Here is a 22,741-nt window from a genome sequence, read left to right as displayed (position 1 = left end):
TTTGCTAGACCTAAATTTTAACACTTGGGGCTACCAGTGAATATGAGCTTCCTATTTTGGAACAGAATGTTAAAATATAGGTGGACCAAAAGTGACGCTATAAAGTAATGGGTTGGAATACATTTTAGAGGTATAATTTCTTTTGAAACTTAAATTTTATAATTTTTGATAGAAAGGTATTTGCCCCAATAAAATACATTTCCAATTCTAAGAGGAGTGGCAGTTACCTTGTATATAGTACAAGCCATAATAAGAGTCGGAAACAGATTTTGGTATAGTTGAAATTTAATCTTAGAAACAGCATTTTTACATATTAGGAATTTCATTGTTCAGTTTTTTAAAACATTAACTTTTTCTGATTATAAAATTATGGTGCTCACGATAGACAATTTTTGGAAAATACAGAAAATTTGAAGGCAGTTAATAATCACCTGAAATTATACCATCCAGAGATGGACATGTTAATATTCTGGTACTTTCAGTTTGTAAAGCTAAGGCTTTACATATTCTCACCACTTCTGGGTTTTTCGCCCCTCTTGTTGAAGCAGGGCCTCCAATTCTCTTTAATGTTTTGTCTAATTATTTCTCAAAGTCCCAAGGTATTTCCCAGATGCTTACTCTTCCTGCGTTTTCCTCCTTTATTTCTTCCTGGCTGATTTTCTCTGCTCCAAATGGTGCCTGGAGGATGGTGTCTTACTCTTTAACCTCTGCCACCTTTAACTTTCTGCTTCGGCCTCCCAAAGTGCTGGGATTATAGGCTTGAGCATAGATCTTGTACATTTCCTTATGGCCCCAGTTTGAGTCAAAGGAAAGGAGGCAGTTATTACAGGACTAGGGAAGTAGATTTTCCAAAGATTTTTTTGGTTTATTGGTGCCTTGGGGTGATTGTCAGCCTTCCACAAATGAAAAAACATTTAAGAAGGAAAGTGTTTTATTCAGTTACAAGTAGATTGGCAGGAATTCTTGCTTCTGAAGATCTTAATACATTCTACCATTTAAATATTTAAAAATAAAAAATTTGGCTTCTCTTGAATAGGTCACCTGACTTAAGAGAATCATAAGATGTTGTTAAAAGTTAGAATTTTATGATTCTTGCATTGAACTGATTTTTCACCTAAGATGACTCATGGAATTTCGGGTAATTCCCACTTTTGATCTTTCTTATTTAGACTTACTGTCTTGTTTTTCTTATGTTGTGAATCACCATCCCTGTTGGGACTGAGTAACCAAGAGTTCTCAATGCCAGCATGAGATGGCCTTGAAGATGTATATAAGTTAGATATAGAGATCTTTGTTAACACTGATTCTTATTTCAGTTCTACTCTACAGTTTGGGATGGGATGCCTAGATCCCCCTTTCAGAAGAGACAGCTCCATAGTGGCTGTGTAGCATACTAGGTAGTTTAGCTGTCACCAAAACCATTGCCTTGAGTCCAGCAGGCTAAGCTGAGCTGACCTAAAGAGAGAGTCTGCAGGTTTTCTAGGCCTGGCTGTCTTTATTGAGGTGGGGCTTGTTGGGGAGTCAGCCAAAGGGAGGATTTTTGAGGAACTGTATTGAGAGAGAGGAGTTGAGCAAAGTGGAAAGGTTCTAAGGGGCCTAGGGATGATATTAATTTTGAAACTGTGATGATTGAATGATACAAAGTCTCAGGTTGGACAGGAATGTGGGAGGCAGTAGGGTATTAGAGAGCTAGTCCTAGGATCCTAGAGGAGGACAAAGTAAGAGAGCAAGTGGGAGGAAACTGCTTAACATCAGGGCTACCATTGTGGCGTAAAGGTTGATTATGTATTCTTCTGGAATGCAGACCTCCCTTAGTGTCCTATAATCACAGCAAATCGCAAAATAATGAGTATAGAGAAAGTAAAAAGAAAATAATGGAAAGGATTAGAAAGTTAAGAGAAAGCTTAAAAAACAAGGAAATGAAATATAGGGCTGGATAAAAGAAAAGGAAATAGTGTTACATTAAAACCTTGTATAATAACCATATGAAATAGGAGAGGTAAAATAGTATTTAAGATAAAAAGGTAAAAGGCAGATAGAAATATTAATAAAAGTTAGAACCTAAAAATAAAGAGAATAAAAGATGTAATTTTTAAATATAGCTGTGAACTTAAAATCTTTTTATGTATCAATAAGACTTTAGAATCCTCACAGTAGCCTTTATTTTTTCTTATAGCTCTGATCATCATCATAATTAAATAATTATAGACCTAAGTATTTATCTCCCCTCCCTGTTTGTAAGTTGCATGCTAGTGTGGACTGTGCAGCATTCGCAGGGCCTAGCAGAGTGCCAGCAACATTTTATCTATTAAGTAATTTCTTTTTGAGCTAAAAAGAAACAGAGAATGTTAGTTATTCCTAGGAATTTTGTTATGTGAAATTAGAATTTAAGGTAAGAAACTAAAGAAAGACAAAGAAGTTTTTTAAAAGAGGATAAACTAAAGTAGGCTGTCAAATAATGCACAATAATTAACAAATATCTCAGCTATCAGAAATTATAGCATAACGTTCAGTTTGCTGAGCTTTATTATAAAATGTCAGTAATATGTGACCAAAACCAAGCAGTGTAGAGAAAACATGGTGGGGAACTCAGTTCTCTGTCTTTTCTTGCCCCTCACAAAGAATACTTGGGACTGAGGCCCTTCTGGGGCACTCTGTGGCTTTCTCCTTGGGAATAGTGCTCTTGGAGCTGACCTCTCCCTTTTCTAATGTAAAATTCATATAACATAAAATCAATCATTTTAAAGTGAGCAATTCAGTGGCATATAGTACATTCATAATGTTGTGCAACCATCACCTTTATATAAATCTAAAACATTTTTGTCCCCCCAAAATAAAACTCAATACTCATTAAGCAATTATTCCTGTCTCCCCTTCTCCCTAGCTCTTGGCAGTCATCAGTCTGTGTTCTATCTGTGTGGATTTTCCCTGGCCCCTGTTTAAACTAGATCCATTGGAGAAAGAAATGCTAAGACCAAAAAGAAATTATTGGAAAAGGTCTGGATAGTACCGAGACTCAGAATTATTGTATCTCTTTTAGATATAAATTTATTTTTCTAATAGCATTTTAAAGTACTTTGTATTAATAATATTTATATGTGCATTTTATTCTAATTTCATCATTCTTTAGTTTTCTTTCCTAAAACTGTATAGTTCCATTGGTTACCTATAGTAATCTGATATTTATGTGTTTGCATTTGTACCTTTCTATATGAAAATAAGGTTACTCAGTATCGCACAGTTGGCATTTTGGACTCATCTTTTTTTTTCTAGGGGCTAGCCCATGCATTGTAGAATATTTAGCATCCTCTTCAGCCTTTACCCAATAGGTGCTAGTAATACCTCTCCTTAGTTGTGACCACCAAAAATGTTTCCAGACGTTGCAGAATATCCCTTCGAAGCAAAATTGCCCCTTGGTTGACAACTACTGCATTAAAGTACTTCTTCTTGAGAATTCATCTTTCTCTTTTGGTAGAAAGAGACAAATAATACATTATGTGTTAGATGCAATCATCTAAGAGCGATAAAGGAGAATTGCTAGATCACCCATAGAACTTAGTCATACATTTTTATAATCTCAGAAACTGTTTCAATTCTTTAAAAAAAGTTTAGTTTTAAATTTTGATTCTTTTTTGGGAAATACTTTTATGGCTGATTGTGTAAGGGTCTTTCCTTGTTTGGTTATCCAGTGCTAAAGGAATTCCACTTTATTGCCTAATGGGAAGCAATTTCCAGAAAAAGTCAATGCAGCCATATGAATTTGTTTAGAAATACTTGAAATGTTCTGTTTTAAATACAATGAATAAAGCATTAAAAGTTGAAGAAAAGAGGGAAGAAGTTTTTTGACACAAACTTCCCTTCTTTGTTGCCAAAAATACTTGAGACAAACTGTCTTCCAGTACTATCATCTTAACTTAGTGGTTTGTGCTTCCCGCCTGTTTTCTCAGTGGGTAAAGCCTCTTTGGTTATTACTTAAAGCTTACTATTTCTCAGTAGTCACACTTTAAATGAATTAAATTTTATAAGGAATATTTTGTTTGATCTAAAATTTGCTTCAAAGTAAATATGTAGCCTACCTAAATATTATAGTTCTCATCTTAGATTTCATATAGAGTTGAAAATGGCAATTTTTAAGGATTATACTGCTATCCCCCAGTTTTCTAACTAGTTTATGGTTCTACTTGGGACTAATAAAATATAACCGGGACCAAAACTTCGAGGGAAATAAGACGAGGGTAGGGTGATCGTGGTGGAAGATAGCCAAAAAGGAGACATTTAGTGTAATATCACCAGATATCATTGGTTAGTGTAGTAGAGTTGAGAGAGACCGCTTCTCAATTGGGTTTTTACTGGGCATAAAATATTTAATGAGAAGAAATAAAATTTCATAATGTGGAGCTTTGGCAGCTTTCTCTGCATGATAAGATTCCATTTCTGTCTTTCTAGTGCACAGAAAACAGAGGCGAAGGCCATTTCTATATAGTTCTTCATACCTAAATTTTTCATTAGATGTGGAAAGGGGTATCATTAACATAATATGCTTTTTATAAGCATATTGTGATTCTGCTTAGAATGCATCTAATATATACATACTTATCAATTTTCTTATTTAGGGACTATGTTCGGAGTGAACTGGAGTTCGCCTATGAGGGACCAATGTATTTAGAACCTCTCTCCATGAATCGGTTTACCACAGCCTTAATAGGTAAGTATTATAAAACAGTTAAAGTGTAGGTAGGAACCAACCAGCTTTACTAACTTATAAAATTCGTGCATACTCGTTTTTTAAAAATATGGAATTCTCAAAAGTGTTTCATGGTGACTTTTTCCAAATATAGCCATTGTTTAATGTATTTTTTAAGTCTTTTTTCCCCTATGTATAGGTTATGTATTTATAGTAATATTGTACATAGTGCGTAGTTGCTTGTGTTTTTTAAGGTTTTTTAAGTTTTTGAGATGATTATTTTTTAAATAGAGTTAATTATTACTTTGAAAGATTAAAATGAAACATGTAGTATCTTAAATTTCCTTATTGCTGTTGAAAGCCATCACCTTATTGTCAAAAATAAATGTCCAGAAACATTAACAACTTGAGATGTGATTGAAATAGATAGCAGAATGTTAAAAATATTCAGGTAGCAGAAGTGTTGGCTAAGGCCTAAAAACAATAAAGCTACAATTTAAAGTGAAGTACCAGACCCCCCTACCAGAGTGTACCATGCCAAAATGCAAAAAAGGAAGGGAGAGAAAACCTGTTTTGTTACTTTGAAACTCACCAATGTAGAAGGTGATGAAAGGCCAAATATTAGAGATTAAAGGAGGGTTTTTTCAGAGAGAACTCTTTTTTTCTGAAATACTTCCCTAGCCCTTTACACTAGAGGATTCAGTGGGGGACCGACTATTAGGGGAGTTACGTCTCTTGTATGGTGAAGGGAGGAATGCTGTGGACTGGTGTCTGACTCACCTTGCAACGTCTTTTTTTTTTCTTTTTTTAAATGAGTTACAATCTTTTATTTTTTTACATTAACAAATTTTTTTTCTTTTTTTTTTTTGAGACCGAGTTTTGCTCTCCTTACCCAGGCTGGAGTGCAATGGCGCGATCTCGGCTCACCGCAACCTCCGCCTCCTGGGTTCAGGCAATTCTCCTGCCTCAGCCTCCTGAGTAGCTGGGATTACAGGCACGCACCACCGTGCCCAGCTAATTTTTTGTATTTTTAGTAGAGACGGGGTTTCACCACGTTGACCAGGATGGTCTCGATCTCTTGACCTCGTGATCCACCCGCCTCGGCCTCCCAAAGTGCTGGGATTACAGGCTTGAGCCACCGCGCCCGGCCAACAAATTTTTTTTTCAATATGTTTCTGGGAAAAGATGGTGTTTGGTTACATGAATAAATTCTTTAGCAGTGGGACACTGTACCTAACGTGCAGTCTTCTATCTTTCACTCACCTCTCACCCTTCCCCCCGAGGCCCGGAAGTCCACTATATCATTCTTGTCCCTTTTCAACCTGTAAATCTAGAACTGCATTGTCCAAAACTAGCCACATGTGGCTATTAAGCACTTGAAGTGTGGTGAATTGAAGTTAAGATGTGCTGTACATGTAAAGCACACATAAAGCACACACTCAATTTTGAATAGTTGATACAAATGTGGTTAACTTTTAATATGTCTTGTTAACTTTTAATATAGATTGAATGTCTATATGATAATGTTTGGGATATGTTAGGTTATATAAAATATATTGTTGATATAACTTGTTTCTTTTTACTTTTTGAAATGACACTATTAGAAAATTTTAAATTATGTATGTGGCTTACATTATAATTCCTATCTGATATAAAGGACTAGCAATGGGATATGTTAGGTTATATAAAGTATATTGTTGATTTATCTTTTTTACTTTTTGAAATGACACTAATAGAAAATTTAAAATTATGTATGTGACTCACATTATAATTCTTACCTGACCTAAAGCATTATCAATAGGCTAGTTGCTTGTTGAGTGTTTTGATTGTGGAGTGAAAATGCCTTATAGGGTTTTCCTGTGTCTTCTGATACAGGAAATTGTGGAGCAAAGGATATGAGTTCCTCGTGAACTAAATAAGGACCTCAAAAGTCTGTGTAGGATTTCTTAGGTTCTGTTCAAGAAGGCCCCAACAGGGATTGGCCTTCCAGATTCCCAGGAGCTGAGAAAAGAGTCAAAAATAGCCAGTGGAGGGTGTATATCAAGCATCAAGGGTACTGCAGGTGAAAGAGCCACAGTGATAGGAACAGTTTCAGAAGAACCCATAAAAGTGTCCAGGGGAAAATAAATCAGTTTTAGATACCTCAAGTCTAGGGATCACCAGTACCAACCACATCATTGTAAGAGTCCAGTTAAGTGGGAACCTGCCTGCTTCCCTCCCTCTCCTTCTTCCCTGCCTGCTTCAATCCTGGGTGAGTCAGAGAGAGACGGAGAAGTACTAGGTCAAAAAAGAGAAAGAAGCCAACCACAACCTCTCCACCCCATCTCCCAATTGCAGGTTTTCCATCTTAAAGCATAAAGACCAAAATTAATGGTGTCCCTAGAAGGCCTGAAACTCTAGATTAAGGGATAAGTCTCAACTTTAAGTCTGTTTGAAAGTTTTGGTTATTGTTAAATTGAGACTGTAACCTAAGCTAGAGTAGAAAAGTTATGGGACTTGCCTTGGGTTTTATCTAGGGACAGGAAAACCACTAATCTCCACAGAGTAGATTTTAAAAGTCAGCAGAGGACACAATAATGTTGCTTTATAAATGACTGTATCGTATGAGTTGGCATATTTATTAACAGTAACATTCAATAATGAAAACATTTGCTAAGTTAGAAAGCTTATGAAGTTTTATTTTATGATGGATATGTTTGTATTATAAATACGAGGCATCTATACTAAAACTCTTTTTATCAGTGGCCGTGGTCTTCTGTTTACTTAACTAAGATTCAACTTTCCAAAGTTCATAAACTATTGAGGAGCATGTTTTCTTCCAACTTTGATTTTAAAGTAATTTTCTGGTGTTTTTCTTCATTTCGATAACAAACTTTTTTGAAAACCTAGGTAATTTTAAAATGCCATGATTTCTTAGAGTTGCAGACTTCTTGGAGATATTTCTAATGGTGGAATCCTGAAATCTAAAGAGCACATTGGGATTTTGATTTATTCAGAATTAAAAGTTGAAATAGGCAAATCAGAAGACAAACAACTTACCCTTTTGGAACTTCAGGGGGAGATTCCACCAACAATATGACTCCTTCCTTCTTCCACCTAATCAGGAGGAGTAGTCTTCTCTTAAATATGCCATATGAGTCATATTCTTCTATGAAAGAAGATAAACGGAGCCTGTAACTCCAGCACTGAGCACCACATGTGCTGGCATAGACTTAAGGGAATTTTCAGAGCTTAGAGGAAGTTTACATTGTGCTGAACAAGGACATTTAAGTTTCATAGCTGTAAGCACAGTGGAAGCAAGATCCTTTGGTGACTTCTTGTTTTCTGTATTATGATGAGTTTTTCTCTTCTTTATGCCTTTATGAATATTTTTCACATTACTTTAGTGTCAGTTGTTTAAAGGCCAAAATTAATGCTTTGTGAGATATAATACCATATGTGTTTTATGACATAGTAGATTGTTACAAGTGTTGGGCCTTATGTAAAAATGGTTGACATTTTTGTATTTTTCTAACAACTACAGATTGAATTTTCCTTATTCAAAATGCTTGGGACCAGAAGTGTTTTGGACTTACGATTTTTTTTTTTTAGATTTTGGAATATTTACATTATACTACTGTTTGGAAATTCTTAATCCAAAATGCTCCAATGAGCATTTTCTTGGAGCATCATGGTAGGTTTTAGGGCATTTTGGATTTAAGATTTTTGGATTAGGAATATTCAACATGTATATGGATACAATATAAACAAGTCCCAAATTTTTGTTTTGATTTTCATTGACAAGGAGTAAGAATGTGACTAATGATTCTAAATTAATCTGGAAAATAACATTTAGTAATCTCTAAGAAATTCTGAAAGGAGCAATGAGAGAGGCCTTGTCCAATCAGTAAGATGGAACGGGGTGGTACAGTCATTAGAATAGATCACTGAAAACAAAAAGTACAAGTTTTTACACAGACCTAAATATGTAAAAGATTTTGGAGCGTTCCACAGTGGCATTTCAAATGAATGAGAAAAGAATGGATGATTTCAGTAACCAGTTTTGAGATAACTGACTAAATATCTGCAAAATACCAAACTTAGATCTTTATTTTCTTATTCCACAATAAATCAAGTGCATTAATTTTTAAATTAAAATTAAAAATTACTAAAAGAAAATATAGCTATTTGTATAATCTTGAGTAGAGGTAGCCATGTAATTAACCATGGCACTAAAGGTGGGTACCATTAAGAAAAAAATTGGTTTTACTATTTTTGATACCTACTTTTATAAGAGAATAAAGTTATTAAAAATATTAAGACAAGGGACATACTAGAAAAACGCAATCATATGAGTAAGGATTAATATTTTGATCAAGCAGTAGAATATGTATTCTAGTAGGAAAATGGGCAAAGAATGTGAACAAACATTTCACCGAATAATTGGAAATGGTTTTCTTTTTTTTCTTTTTTTGCCAATCAGTTTGAGCTTATAAGGTTGCTCAGGTTAGCCTTGAACTCATGACCTCGCCTTCGCAAGCGCCACGACCTCCGGCGGGAGCCACTTTGGACCCCTGGAAATGCTTTTCTATACTTATTGATAATGTTTAGTGCTGCTAGTAACCACCAAAATGGCAATTTAAAAAACAGGAAATAGGGCCGGGCGTAGTGGCTCATGCCTGTAATCCCAGCACTTTGGGAGGCCAATGTGGGTGGATCACGAGGTCAAGAGATCGAGACCATCCTGGCAAACATAGTGAAACCCTATCTCTACTAAAATACAAAAATTAGCTGGGTATGGTGGTATGCGCCTATAGTCCCAGCTACTTGGGAGGTTGCGGCAGGAGAATTGCTTGAACCCGGGAGGCGGAGGTTGCAGTGAACCGAGATCATGCCACTGCACTCCAGCCTGGTGCCTGCTGACAGAGCAAGACTCTGTCTCAAAAAAAAACCACACACAAATCTGAGGAAATATTCCCTCTTCTTCCCCTCTCTAAATTATACTCACTATTGGCAAGTTAATAGAAAAACTGCCACATTATGCACTGGTAAATTGTTTCTGGAGGGCAGCTGACAATGTGTCAAAGTCTTTAAAAATGTGTTTTTCTGATTCAGTAATCTCTAGCCAAAGAGAATATTAGGAAATGTGTTCCAAGTAGTTTATACAAGGATGTCATAATGTAAATGCTTATTTATACAAAGCATTTTATAATGATGGACTATTTGGAAAAGGCTAAATGCTAATATATCACATACAGTCAGTGTAATCCAAGGTGTTCTTAGGGCTACCTTCGAGTTGTGGGATTATAAGAGGCTGATTGTTTTCTTTTCCTTTTTGTTTCTCTGTATTTCTGACTTTTCTGTAATCATGAGTAATGCCCAATAAGAAGAATTTATTTTGTTTTTAGTTTTAACTTATGATTTAGTTAGTTGGGAGGTTTACATGGTCCTCAAAAAATAAAGATTAAAACATTCTCAGAACAAATATTGTTGCAGTATGATCTTGAACAAGTAACTGTATCTCTTGGATTTTATGCTGTGATTTGTACTGGATTGGAAGTTCTCTATTTTCTTGGGTCTAATCTTTTGGTACCTTATAACCTTGCTAAATCTGCGTACAGAGAATTGGTTCAGGTAAAACGTATACACCAGAACAGTTGAATATTGTGTACCTTTGGAAAAGAAGCTATATGTAAACAGTAACAACTGAATTGTCACGATACTGAATTAGACATTGTTTAAAGTTTTCTTCGTGTTATACATGCCATCACAGATGACTAGTGGAGATTTATGCTGCTTTTTCCAGATCAGCCCTAAGGAATTAGTATTCAAAATTCACAGAACATGTGAATATGTAATTATAGTCAGATGAAGTTAAAGTTTGATTTAAAACATTATCTACGAGATTTTAGTTAGACTTCTTCAAAACTTGTGTTACTATCCTTATCAACAGTGTTTTAGTTTTTATTTGTGGATGCCAAATGCTCAAAATGAAATGTATTCTATTCCCCATTTTAGGTCAGTTGGTGGTGTGTACTTTATGCTCCTGTGTCATGAAAACAAAGCAGATTTGGCTCTTTTCAGCTCACATGCTTCCTCTACTAGCACGACTCTGCCTTGTTCCTTTGGAGACTATTGTTATCATCAATAAATTTGCTATGATTTTTACTGGATTGGAAGTTCTCTATTTTCTTGGGTCTAATCTTTTGGTACCTTATAACCTTGCTAAATCCGCATACAGAGAATTGGTTCAGGTAAGACTGACAGTCATACTCAGGTAGATAAAATTCTGCATAAATGTTAAGCACATTAAATTTATAGTTCATTTTTATTTCATAGTTATAGTTATTGTACCATTCTTTTTTTACAGTTTCAAAACAGCAGCTATTTTGAGCCCAATTAGGAGCAGCTGAAAGATTCTTATGTTCTATTGAGAAGGCAGTAAAGCAAAGTGGTTCTCTTAAAGCAGTTTTATCTGATAATACCTTGATGCTGCTGGTTACTATCTGTGTAACCTTGTGATAATTGCTTGACTTTCTGTAAAGTGGAGCTAATAATAAAAGCTGTGCTTTGCTCAAAGGGTTCTGTGAGATTTAAATGAGTTTAGTACCAGGCAGACAATGTTCCATATGTGTTAGCTATTGTAATGAAGACAAAAATAATACATAATTGAATACCTATAAGTCATATCCTGTTTTTTCCTCCTGATTATATTCCTACTGTGACTACAGTTTCTTCCCTTTGTGTACCTAATTTAAACAGAAAAGTTAAATAGTTCTGGGTTATAATGTGATAGATTTCAATTAGGTACAGTACTTGAACTGATTATGCCAACATAATATGCTTTTTGTAAAAGTCTCTCCCCTACTTTTTTCAGCCTTTGCTCTAAGACAGATTACTCCCAGATACAAACAATACACATTTGGGAAATAAATGTTTTTCTTTGGTTTAATTGACAGTTTGTAGCATATGAAATAGATTTTAAACTTGACATTGGTATAAAAAGAGAGTGTTAAAATATCACTGTCTTCCACCTCTTGACTGTATCCTTAAGGTACAGGAAGATCTCAAATAGACTTAACTGTTAAGCTAAGTGAGGTTTTCTCTTGTGGCCCCAGGGGCAGATCTTTGAGAATACTTTCTCTAAGCTTTTGGCCTTAGCCTGATTCTGTCTTCATCTTACACAGTGATTAACTTGGGCAGTTTTCCCAGGAGTAGATCTTCCAGAGAAGAGATTATTTCTACAGTCAGTGAAGAGCTGCTTCATGGAGAGGCAGGGCAGGAAGGGTTATAGTTGTATTCAGGGTAGGAATGACAAATTGAAGATACATATTTGTTTCTTTGAATTTAGACTTATGAGGGCTATCTTAGTGTCTAATAAATAATGAATATTCAGTAAATATTATTGAATATTAAATATATACTGAATAACCTGAGCCTTCATTTTTCAATGTCATGTTTACTCAGTTGCCATAAGATTCGTACATCAACTAAGTGGAGTTGTTGGAAATACGGGTTATAAAATGTGTAACCAGGAAAGAATTAGATAAGAAATGGGAACAGATAGGTTTTTTTTAGTAGTCTGTTTCTTGAATGGAAAGGAAGTATTCTCTGCCTCTTAATTATCAGCTTGCCTCTAATAATAATTTCACAGCTAGTTGGGCAGTTTCCTTTTTCTTTTAATCTTTTGACACTGGGGAAAATAAGAGTTAGACTGGATTGTAGAAAAAGCCTTTGCTTTACCAGTGAAATAATTTTAAATTTAGAATAATCTGCAAGTCAATATAGTTTAACTTAATACTTAGAGCTCTTTATACCTTATTGAAACATTCTGCTATCACATTGAGAGATTCCAGCAAGACCAGTTGACTGCTAGATTTTGGTTTTGTAAGCTTCCCAGCAGAATTCCTGCTGTGTTACCAGGGTCTGGTCCCTGACGTAGTAACTCTAGAAACTTGGTTACACCTGTGCTGCTACATTGACTCAGATTCTGGGATTGTTTCCTGATTAATTTTATAAGAGAGTGTTTTATAAACTGGAAAACTAGTGAGTTGCAGATTATTAAGCCTTTTTGTTTTTTTGCTTTTGAGATATATCCTTGTCCTAGTGTTACTACACTTGGCAAACCAAACGGAGAAACATAGCTTGATAAAAAGTATAGCAGGAGAAAGGGGAATCCATATGTATGGGAGTAAAAAACTTGCTAACTGTCTTTGCTCTGCAAAAAATTTTTCTAGTCATTAAGTACTTTTCTTCCATTGTACTGTTTCTAACTTATGACATTTCTGAATAAACCCTGAAAAGTTTTACTTTTACATTTTTTCCCCCGTGTCTCAAGCAGTATTGTATCCATTCAAGCTAGTCCTGATTATTTTGATTAGACATGAGTGTTTACCAAGTCTCCTCAAACTACCTTTAAGGTCACTTTATACTGAATATGACCTTATTTTGACCTTATCCCTGACCTATTAGGGCAGTTTACTGTTGCTGTCAGATAAGTGTGCCTCAGGTGTTAATAAGAATGCAAAATCAGTAAGTTTAAAAAAAATACTATTTATTAACTATATAGGCTAACTTTAAAGGAATTTAGCTGAAACAATCTTGCAATAAAAGAAAAGCTATTTAATATTTTACTTCTGATTTGACTCTTAAGTGTTTAAATGTGTTTATTGATTGTGATGCAAGATGTCTTTTTATCTTATGTTTTTATTCAGGTAGTGGAGGTATATGGCCTTCTTGCCTTGGGAATGTCCCTGTGGAATCAGCTGGTAGTCCCTGTTCTTTTCATGGTTTTCTGGCTTGTCTTATTTGCTCTTCAGATTTACTCCTATTTCAGTACTCGAGATCAGCCTGCGTCACGTGAAAGGCTTCTTTTCCTTTTTCTGACAAGGTAATTAATAAGAGCCCATGATACTATATGTAACCTTAGAAAGAGAAAACTTTGATCTAGGAATAGTATGTTTTTTCAGATTCCTTTTATCTCATGTTATACAACTTCATATTTTGTTAAGATAGGATTTTCATTCATGGATACCTAGGTTTGGCAATGCAGGGAGGTGCTAATATGATAATGTGGTTTATTTGGCTGCACTGTGGACCATAGTGCAGCAGATTTGTGGAGAGGTACATAGCAAATTGTAAAAGTATTTTTTCAATTTCAAGTTAAAATACTATTGGGTCAATCAGAAAGAACTGTATTATAAAAATAACATTTACTGAATGTTTAAAATGTACCATACCACTAAATACTTTGCCTCACATTAATCTTTACAGCAACCCTGAGAGATAGGTGCATTTATTATAATTACCATTTTATAACTGAAGAAACTGTACCAGGAATAACTTGCCCCAGGTAACACTGCTAAAAGAAGCAGAACTGGCGCTCAGACCCACCTGACCCACCTGAGTTTGAAGACTGTGACTTATTCTGTACACTTTGCCTAGTCCTCTCTTTACTGTATTGGCTTCGGTATTTAGATAGAGTCAGATAATTGGTGAAATGAGTAGATAATAGCACTTTACTATCTAACCCAGGGGTGTTCAATCTTTTGGCTTTCCTGAGCCATATTGGAAGAAGAATTGTCTTAGGCCATACCTAAAATACAAGAGCACTAACTGTAACTGATGAGCTTTAAAAAAATTGCAAAAAAAAAAAAAAAATCTCATAGTGTTTTAAGAAAATTTAACAAATTTGTGTTGGGCTGCATTCATAGCTGTCCCCAGCTGCAGGTTAGTCAAGCTTGGTCTAACCCAAAATAATTCTAAGACTCAGTTTTTAATATTTAGGGTTTTAAAAAATCTTTATGTCATTTGAGCCTTTTCCCATTTTAGGATTTTTATTGTGAGCTTATGCTAGATTTGTTATTTTTTCCACTTTTGAGTTTGAATCTCACATTCTCAGAATCTAGTACGTGAATATACATCTTGGTTCCCTGGCTTTTATTGTCATTTTAAAAAGTAGGGATGAAAATCTGTCCTCCTAAAAAGTAAACATAGGTAGAGATAACAGTTGTAAGTTCTAGTTAATAGTCATTGTTTCTCAGCCATCCAGTGTGATGGAAGACTGCCTACTAAGTGTTGTAGGCTATGAGAAATTTAAGAAATTTAAATTTCTTAAGTTTACTATCCTTAAGGAGCATGTTACTAGGAACACATTAATACTAATCTAAATATCATTAAAAATGTATGGGACAAAAACCTATTTTAATAAATAAGTAGGATAAACTTAGTGGTACTGAATCAGATTTTGAATTTCTAAAAATGAATAATTATAAGTAGCTTCTATAAACATGTAGTAAGTTGATGTCAAAGTCAAATACATTTTAATGATTAATTTAGTATTAAATAATTTTGACTGCTATTTCTTTTTTTTTTTTTTGAGATGGAGTTTTGCTCTTGTTACCCAGGCTGGAGTGCAATGGCGCGATCTCGGCTCACTGCAACCTCCGCCTCCAGGGTTCAGGCAATTCTCCTGCCTCAGCCTCCTGAGTAGCTGGGACTACAGGCACGCGCCACCATGCCCAGCTAATTTTTTGTATTTTTAGTAGAGACGGGGTTTCACCATGTTGACCAGGATGGTCTCGATCTCTTGACCTCGTGATCCACCCTTCTCGGCCTCCCAAAGTGCTGGGATTACAGGCGTGAGCCACTGTGCCCGGCCTTGCTATTTGTTTTTATGTAAGTATTATGGAGGTTTTATGCAGACTTTTTTTTTTTTGAGACAGAGTCTCAGTCTGTCGCCAGGCGCCAGACGATCTCGGCTCACTGCAACCTCTGCCTCCTGAGTTCAAGCAGTTCTACCTCAGCCTCCCGAGTAGCTGGGACTAGAGGCGCATGCCACCACACCCAGCTAATTTTTGTATTTTTAGTAGAGACGGGGTTTCACCATGTTGGCCAGGATGGTCTCGATCTCTTGACCTCGTGATCCACCCGCCTTGGCCTCCCAAAGTGCTGGGATTACAGGCTTGAGCCACTGTCCCTGGCCGCAGACTTTTTTTTGAAATGGAGTCTTGGTCTGTTGCTCAGGCTGAAGTGCAGTGGCACAATCTCGGCTCACTGCAACCTCTGCCTCCTAGGTTCCAGCAGTTCTGCCTCAGCCTCCCAAATAGCTGGGATTACAGGCACGCGCCACCGCACCCAGCTTATTTTTGTTATTTAGTAGAGACAGGGTTTCACCATATTGGCCGGGCTGGTCTTGAACAACTGACCTCAGGTAATTCACCCACCTTGGCCTCCCAGAGTCCTGAGATTACAGGCATGAGTCACTATGTCCAGCTTGCAGACTTTTAAAATGATCCAACAAGTAACTGAATTTAAAGAGAAAGAGAGAGACAATTCCGTGGTTAGGATAACCTCAGCGTGGGACTGAATTGGTCGTGCTTTAAACCAGACTGTTACCCACTGCAAAGTACAGTAAGATGAGGTATAACCTAGTGCAATAGGTTTAACAATTAAGCCATGAATGAATTTGGACTTATATACAAAGTAAGAAAATAATATTGGGGTATTATATGAAATTTAGATATCTTGCTAACATAATTTTTCTCTTTTTTTTCCCATGCATAGCCAGGATAGATTGCCTTTTTTTTAATGATAAGAATGTTGTAATTTGCTTTGAGAAGTTCCCATATTGTTCTTTTGTTAATTTATATCTCTGTAAGGGTTGTTCTGTTCTTATTTATGCTTTTTTCTGCTGGGTATTATGTTTCTTTGCCAAAAAACAACTTATTTAGAAAAAGATTGGAAGTTTACCAGAATACTCTGACTAAACAAACACACTGACCAGCAAAACAAGCACCCCGACCAGCAAAACAAGCACCCCAAAACAAAAAGTTTTTGTTTTGTAGCCAGAAAATAGAAATTAAGAATAATAAAAATGACTTACTGAATGAAGAGAGAGCAAAGAAAAATTTTATAAATTCTCCAAACTCTTTCACTTCCCCAAAGCTAGGCTTCTACCTTTGTTATTTAGTATGCCGTCTTTTGAAAAACAGTACCACATTTTTTTTTTCTAAAATAAAAGGAAAGTGCTCATGTCATGTTGGTGTAAAAAATTTCTCTAAATATGGGGAAAGGTCCATAAAAATAGAGAAATAGTATGGACATTTGGTTAAATTTTCAGCCTTTTTCAGTCAGAATGAAGTAAAAGTTTATTTTCAGCCATGATTCTCATACTACAAAATTATACCCAATTTGTTTAAAATTATTACTACATAATGATTTTTGTGTGAAAATGCCAAACATTTCAGAAATTAGATTGTAGTAATGTCTTAAAATTAATTACTTTTTCTAGCTATTAGCCATGATGATAGATGGATATATTGGCTCCTAACAGAAAACCAGACTGTTTTTCTCATCATAGTGTACATTGGTACCATGTAAAATTAGATGCTTTCACATAAAAATCAACTTATAAGCAATTGTGTGGGAAAGATAACTATATAGGAGCATGATGCTACATAGTAAAAGATAAGCATTGATTGCCTGAATTCCTCATCTACATAAGTGGAATTCTAATTTGAAATTTAAAACTTAAGATGTTGATACTGTATAAGGGCTGGGAGCCTTGGCTCATGCCTGTAATCCCAACACTTTGGGAGGCCGAGGTTGGAGGATCACTTGAGGCCAGGAGTGTGACCCCAGTTTGGGCAACATAGCAAGACCTTGTCTGTATAAAGAATAAATTAGCTAGGCGTGGTGGCACACACTTACAGTCTTGGCTACTTGGGAAGCTGAGGTCAGAGGATTGCTTTTGCCCAGAAGTTCAAGGCTGCAGTGAGCTATGATTGATTGTACCATTGATCTCCAGCCTAGCAACAGAGCAAGACCCTGTCTCAAAGAAATATATTTAGATAAGATAGATACTGTGTCAATGCTAAATCCGTCTCATTAGTACATATTAGTGCATGTATTTATAAAATACACGTAAGTTAATATCTAAGAAGTTCAGTGAAAATATTTCCAAGCTCTAGTGTAATGTGTTCCGGTTATCCTTATGAATAGTATCATAGCAAACAGTCATGTTAAAAATTAATATTAAAATTATTTTTAAATAGTCTTGGAGCAAATCGTTGGGCATGCTTTTGAAGTAACCCCCTTTTAAAAAATGCATTTGTCTTAACCTAAATTTTAAAATACCAGTAGTATGTAAGATACTGATAGAGTAGGAGGAGTGATACCTGCTCCATAGCAGTTTGGTCAAAGAAGGAGTAGCAGCAAGTATTCACATTATAATGCAGCACAGTAACAATTTGAACAACTGGCATTTTTCAGGAAGAACAGTGGTCAACTATACAAGCTTCTTTTGAACACTTATCAGCATGCTAATTATATATTTCTTAAGTTGTGAACAAGATGTAGGCTCTTTGAATTTTACTGCATTTTTAGATAATTAAAATAAGATCTTGTTTCAGATATGGTGCTATGTACTATATATTTGCCAATAAGACAGAAAAATATGGGTTTGAAGATGAATAAGATGATTACATTATTAATGGAGTAATTGGGTGATTTCACCTCAAATTTTGGTTTAGGATGTTTTAATTAATCAAGATCAGATCAAGCTTGGTAATTATAGGCCTAAAATGTTTTGACTCCAAATGTGAAGTTTACGTCTGTTAATTTCCCCCTTTTTTCCAGTATTGCGGAATGCTGCAGCACTCCTTACTCTCTTTTGGGTTTGGTCTTCACGGTTTCTTTTGTTGCCTTGGGTGTTCTCACACTCTGCAAGTTTTACTTGCAGGGTTATCGAGCTTTCATGAATGATCCTGCCATGAATCGGTAAGTTCTTTCCTTGAATATGTCTAGAAATGTAAATTCTATAGATAACTTGAGGAAGTAATGATGAATTTCTTTGGCTGATGAATTTTAGAAGAAATGGAATTTGAGAGGTTTTTTTTTTGAAATAGTTGCAACATTTGGGTTAAAGTACTATGAAAAAATACATTTCCATATTTAAAAAAAGATGTATTTTTGTTGTATGTATAAATACATTATGATGAATATTGGACATCTTCCTTAGATTTCTTTAAGAGATTTTCAGAAGCTTGCTTTTTCCCATTTGAAGTTTAGCCTGGTTAAAATCTGATTTCTGTACAGTAGTTAATATCTGGCTCATTAACAGAATCTGGTTGGAAAACTTCTGTTTGCCTTAGAAGTTACTATTTTTGCCCTCATTGTATGGTAAAATAATAGCTATTATGCCTTTGCACGTGTAGTGATGTATATGACTATTTCATTAATTTTACTGATCATTAATCACTGATCAGGTTTTTAGTCTGAATTGTCAGTAGATTTAAAAATATGTAACAACAGTCTAAGTCTTTGGATTATTTTTCTCTTTGAATTAAGTGAGATTCAGATTATTTTATGTTTTCTGAAAATGTTTGTTTTTTTTAGGGGCATGACAGAAGGAGTAACGCTGTTAATCCTGGCAGTGCAGACTGGGCTGATAGAACTGCAGGTTGTTCATCGGGCATTCCTGCTCAGTATTATCCTTTTCATTGTTGTAGCTTCTATCCTGCAGTCTATGTTAGAAATTGCAGATCCTATTGTTTTGGCACTGGGAGCATCTAGAGACAAGTAAGTAAGAATCCTCTTAATATTCTTTAAATTAACTCATGTAATATTCTTTACATGAATTTGTTGTCTAAATATTTAAGGAATATAAATGGATATGGGTAATTGGTATTAGCTTAGGTTAATTCAGTAAGTTTATGTTTTTTGTTTTTCCTATATGAGATCTTTGAGTTATTTGACTTTTCCAATGTTTTTTTCTCTCAAGTTTTTTAGTTAAAAATCACATCAGAGCATTATGTTAATTTTTTCTGCTTCCGATAAATTTATTACTTTTTCTATTTGTCCAGCTTTAAAATTAAGAACATAGAGCATAAAATTTAGTCTAGTATAATAAATATAACAAATAATATGTAATTTTATTCTGTGTAAATTAGTTAAAGAAGAGAAAACATTGAGTGAAATGTAAATGAAGGAGAGGAAAATAGAGACTATCAAGTAATCATGAAACAGACATTTATGGAAAAACAGCCTCATTTGATAGCGTTTTGGACAGTTCAACTGACTTGGTTATAAATGAGGATTCTCGACAGCTTATAGGACCAAATGAAATTAATAGTTGGATTAATGTACATCTTACATTACAGAAAAATTTTATACTCTATATTTTATTGATGTATACTAATAGTATATATTTTTGAGGTACATGTGATATTTTGAGAGCCGTATACATTGTATAGTGATTAAATCAGGATAATTGAGGTATCTATCCAGAAATTTTTGTGAGAGCTAAAAGCCAAACTAATATTTAGTTCCTTAAAGATACAGTCTTTTTATTGTAGTTTATACAAGAAATTTCTGTATGGAATTTCTTAAAATTCAGTGTCACTATTTTTTTCCAGGGCTCTATCGACACACCGATTATTGATTATAGAAATACATCTGAATTTATGTTTCTTTGGCAGCCTTTTATGAGTAAAGGAACAGCCAGTCTCTTAGGAGGTAGAATTGTATCAGCAGATTTCTAAAACATTCCAAATTAGCATTTTAATTATAGTACATCAGATACATCTTTGTATCCCCATAATGCACATTGCCAAACATTCTATAAAATTTTCTCAAGTGGTAGGCTGGCTGAAAAATCACTTTAAATAAGCTCAAACTCTTAGACATGTTTCAGATCTTCTTACTCATAGTTGATTATAGTTATTTCAGATTTGTGAGCTTTAAGGTTTCTCGACTGAAGCATTTAAAATGTTGAACTCAAGGGTGCTTGCTCTCAATTAAATAGCCCCTTAGTAGATCTGAAAAGTAGATTGCTTTGACCTAAGTACAATTTTATCTCTGTAAATATATTTATTAATTACACTAATTAATTGAGTGTATAGTGATAAAACTAGTATTTGGAAAAGAGAAAGAAAAAGTGCGTTGTTCCACTACTATAAGAATTAGTAGGTGCTGTTGTAGGTCTTCTCAGGATACTGAACTAGTCTCACTCCTGGCTTTCTCCAAAATTAGATGCAGAGGAAATTTAGAGAGAAAGGAGCAAACTGAGAAGTGTCATATGGGTCTGGGATAGTTACTTTGAATTGGTGTCTATATTATTCCTGTGGCTGCAGCTGCATTAACCTGAGGCAGGAGAGGCTGCTGTCTTGGCTGTGCGAGGAAATAGACATAAACCGTTCTGTTCTGTTCTTCCCTCCCACCATTGCTTAGTAATAAGAGAATAACCATCAGCTACATGCCAATACTTTTTAAAAGAAATGAAGTAAATTTATGAGAAAAATGCCACTTAACCACAACTGACTCAAGAAGTAAAAATTATTTAATTTCTGCCAACAGAAATTAAAGCAGCTGGCAAACTTCTTGAGCCCGGTGATATTACAGGACAGTTCTACCAAATTCCAAGGAACATTTATCCCTATTTTATTTATTTAGATAGATAGATAGATAGATATAGATGGAATCTTGCTATGTTGCCCAGGGTAGACTTGAACTCCTGGGCTCAAGCAATTCTTCTGCCTCAGCCTTCTGAGGAGATGGGACACAGGTACATGCCACCACACTTGGCAGATTATTTAAAATAAATACTTTAAAACTGTAGGAAAAATATCCCCCAACTCACTCTGAAGCCAGTGTAATCCCAGTATTGAAATAAATTAGGCAATTTGAGAAAAATAAAGTATTTCACTCATAGCAGAAGATATTGTGAGGTGTTTGTAATACTGGCCTAAGGTAGACCAGTGGAAATACAGATCCCAGACAGACCCACATGGGGGTGGAACTCTGGGGGTGGAAGTGGCATGCCAGGTGAGTGGAGACAGGTGGTGCTAGTCTGTAATGAAGCTAGAAAAAAACTGGATTTCTGTCTCACACTATAAACAAAAGAAGTCCATTAGGGACTTAAATGTCAAAAACAAAAAGTTAAAATTCTACTGAGATTAGTATATTTTGGATGTTTGAGTAGGAAAAGATTTCTTAAACTGACAGAACTGACTATGGAAGACTGAGATTGACTATGACTGTGAAAGAAAAGATTAGAACATTTAACTATTAATATTAGAATAATAGCAGTTTTTAAACTGAAAGCTAAGTCAGAAATGGTCATTACAAACTGGAAGAAAATGTTTCCAGTACACACTCTTGATCAAGAATTGCTCCTACAAATCAGAGAAATGGACAAAAAACATGATGAGGCATTTAGGAAAAGAGGAAACAGGTGAACATGAAGGGAAGTTCAGCATCGTTCATGAAATGTGAAGACCACAGTGAGATACTGTTTTACACCTATTGGATTGTTAGTGAACAAGCAAATCAAAAGGAAGGATGAAGGAGAAAGGGGAAGGAAAATCTGCCAATACCTATGATGGAGGAAGTTGCAGCTCCACAGGATATTCCATGTTACTGATGAGAGTGTAAAGTGGTGTAGTCACCTTGGAAGAGAGTTTGGCATGATCTCCTCATAGGTATATATTCAAAGACTCTTGCACGTGTACAGTAGGAGACATATAGAAGAATGTTCGTAGAACAGCTCACAACAGCAGAAGCCTGGGAACAATTCACATGCCAGTGCAACAAGTAGTGCAACAAGTAGTGCAACAAGTAGATGATAAAATGTGACAGTAGTCACAGTGCTATGTTAAATATAGTGATACACAAAACGGAGTGATCATAGCAGCATGAGGTAAAAAAGTAAATCCAAAAAGATGACAATGTAGGATATTATTTTTATGTTAAAAACAAAATTTTAAAATGTGTAATCCTTAGGAATACATATAGATGAAACCAAACTATAAAAAGGGAAGCAGGCAAGAGAATGAAGCACACAGGATTCAAGATAGTGGTTTCATGGGATGGAGGGGCAAGGATGTGGTATAGGCAGGCCTGCCCCGGTCGATAGGTGTGGCTTATTGTCCAGGTCTTCACCTGTATGTGGGAAGTGGGTTCATGAATGCTTGTTACATTATTTACAGTAGTTAATTAGATTAGATTACTGGCTAAATAAAAGGAGGGACATGCACAGACTAATGATGATAGTATGTCATCAATCAAGGATTGTGATGA

At 35.2% G+C, this 22,741-nt stretch overlaps 1 protein-coding gene across 1 annotated transcript in view; it reads left to right on the top strand.

Annotated features, from left to right (window-relative positions):
- RNF145 (ring finger protein 145) overlaps positions 1-22,741 on the top strand; it is a 111,567-nt gene that overhangs the window by 81,489 nt on the left and 7,337 nt on the right. Inside the window, 5 exon segments of the mRNA XM_002806589.7 lie at positions 4,614-4,705; positions 10,682-10,917; positions 13,378-13,553; positions 18,302-18,442; positions 19,061-19,243. Of these exon segments, the coding sequence (XP_002806635.4) occupies positions 4,614-4,705; positions 10,682-10,917; positions 13,378-13,553; positions 18,302-18,442; positions 19,061-19,243 (828 nt within the window).

Source organism: Callithrix jacchus, chromosome 2, assembly GCF_049354715.1.
Source record: "Callithrix jacchus isolate 240 chromosome 2, calJac240_pri, whole genome shotgun sequence".
Classification (NCBI taxonomy): domain Eukaryota; kingdom Metazoa; phylum Chordata; class Mammalia; order Primates; family Cebidae; genus Callithrix; species Callithrix jacchus.
Note: the sequence above shows the minus strand (reverse complement) of the source record. Positions and strands in the feature narration are given on the sequence as shown.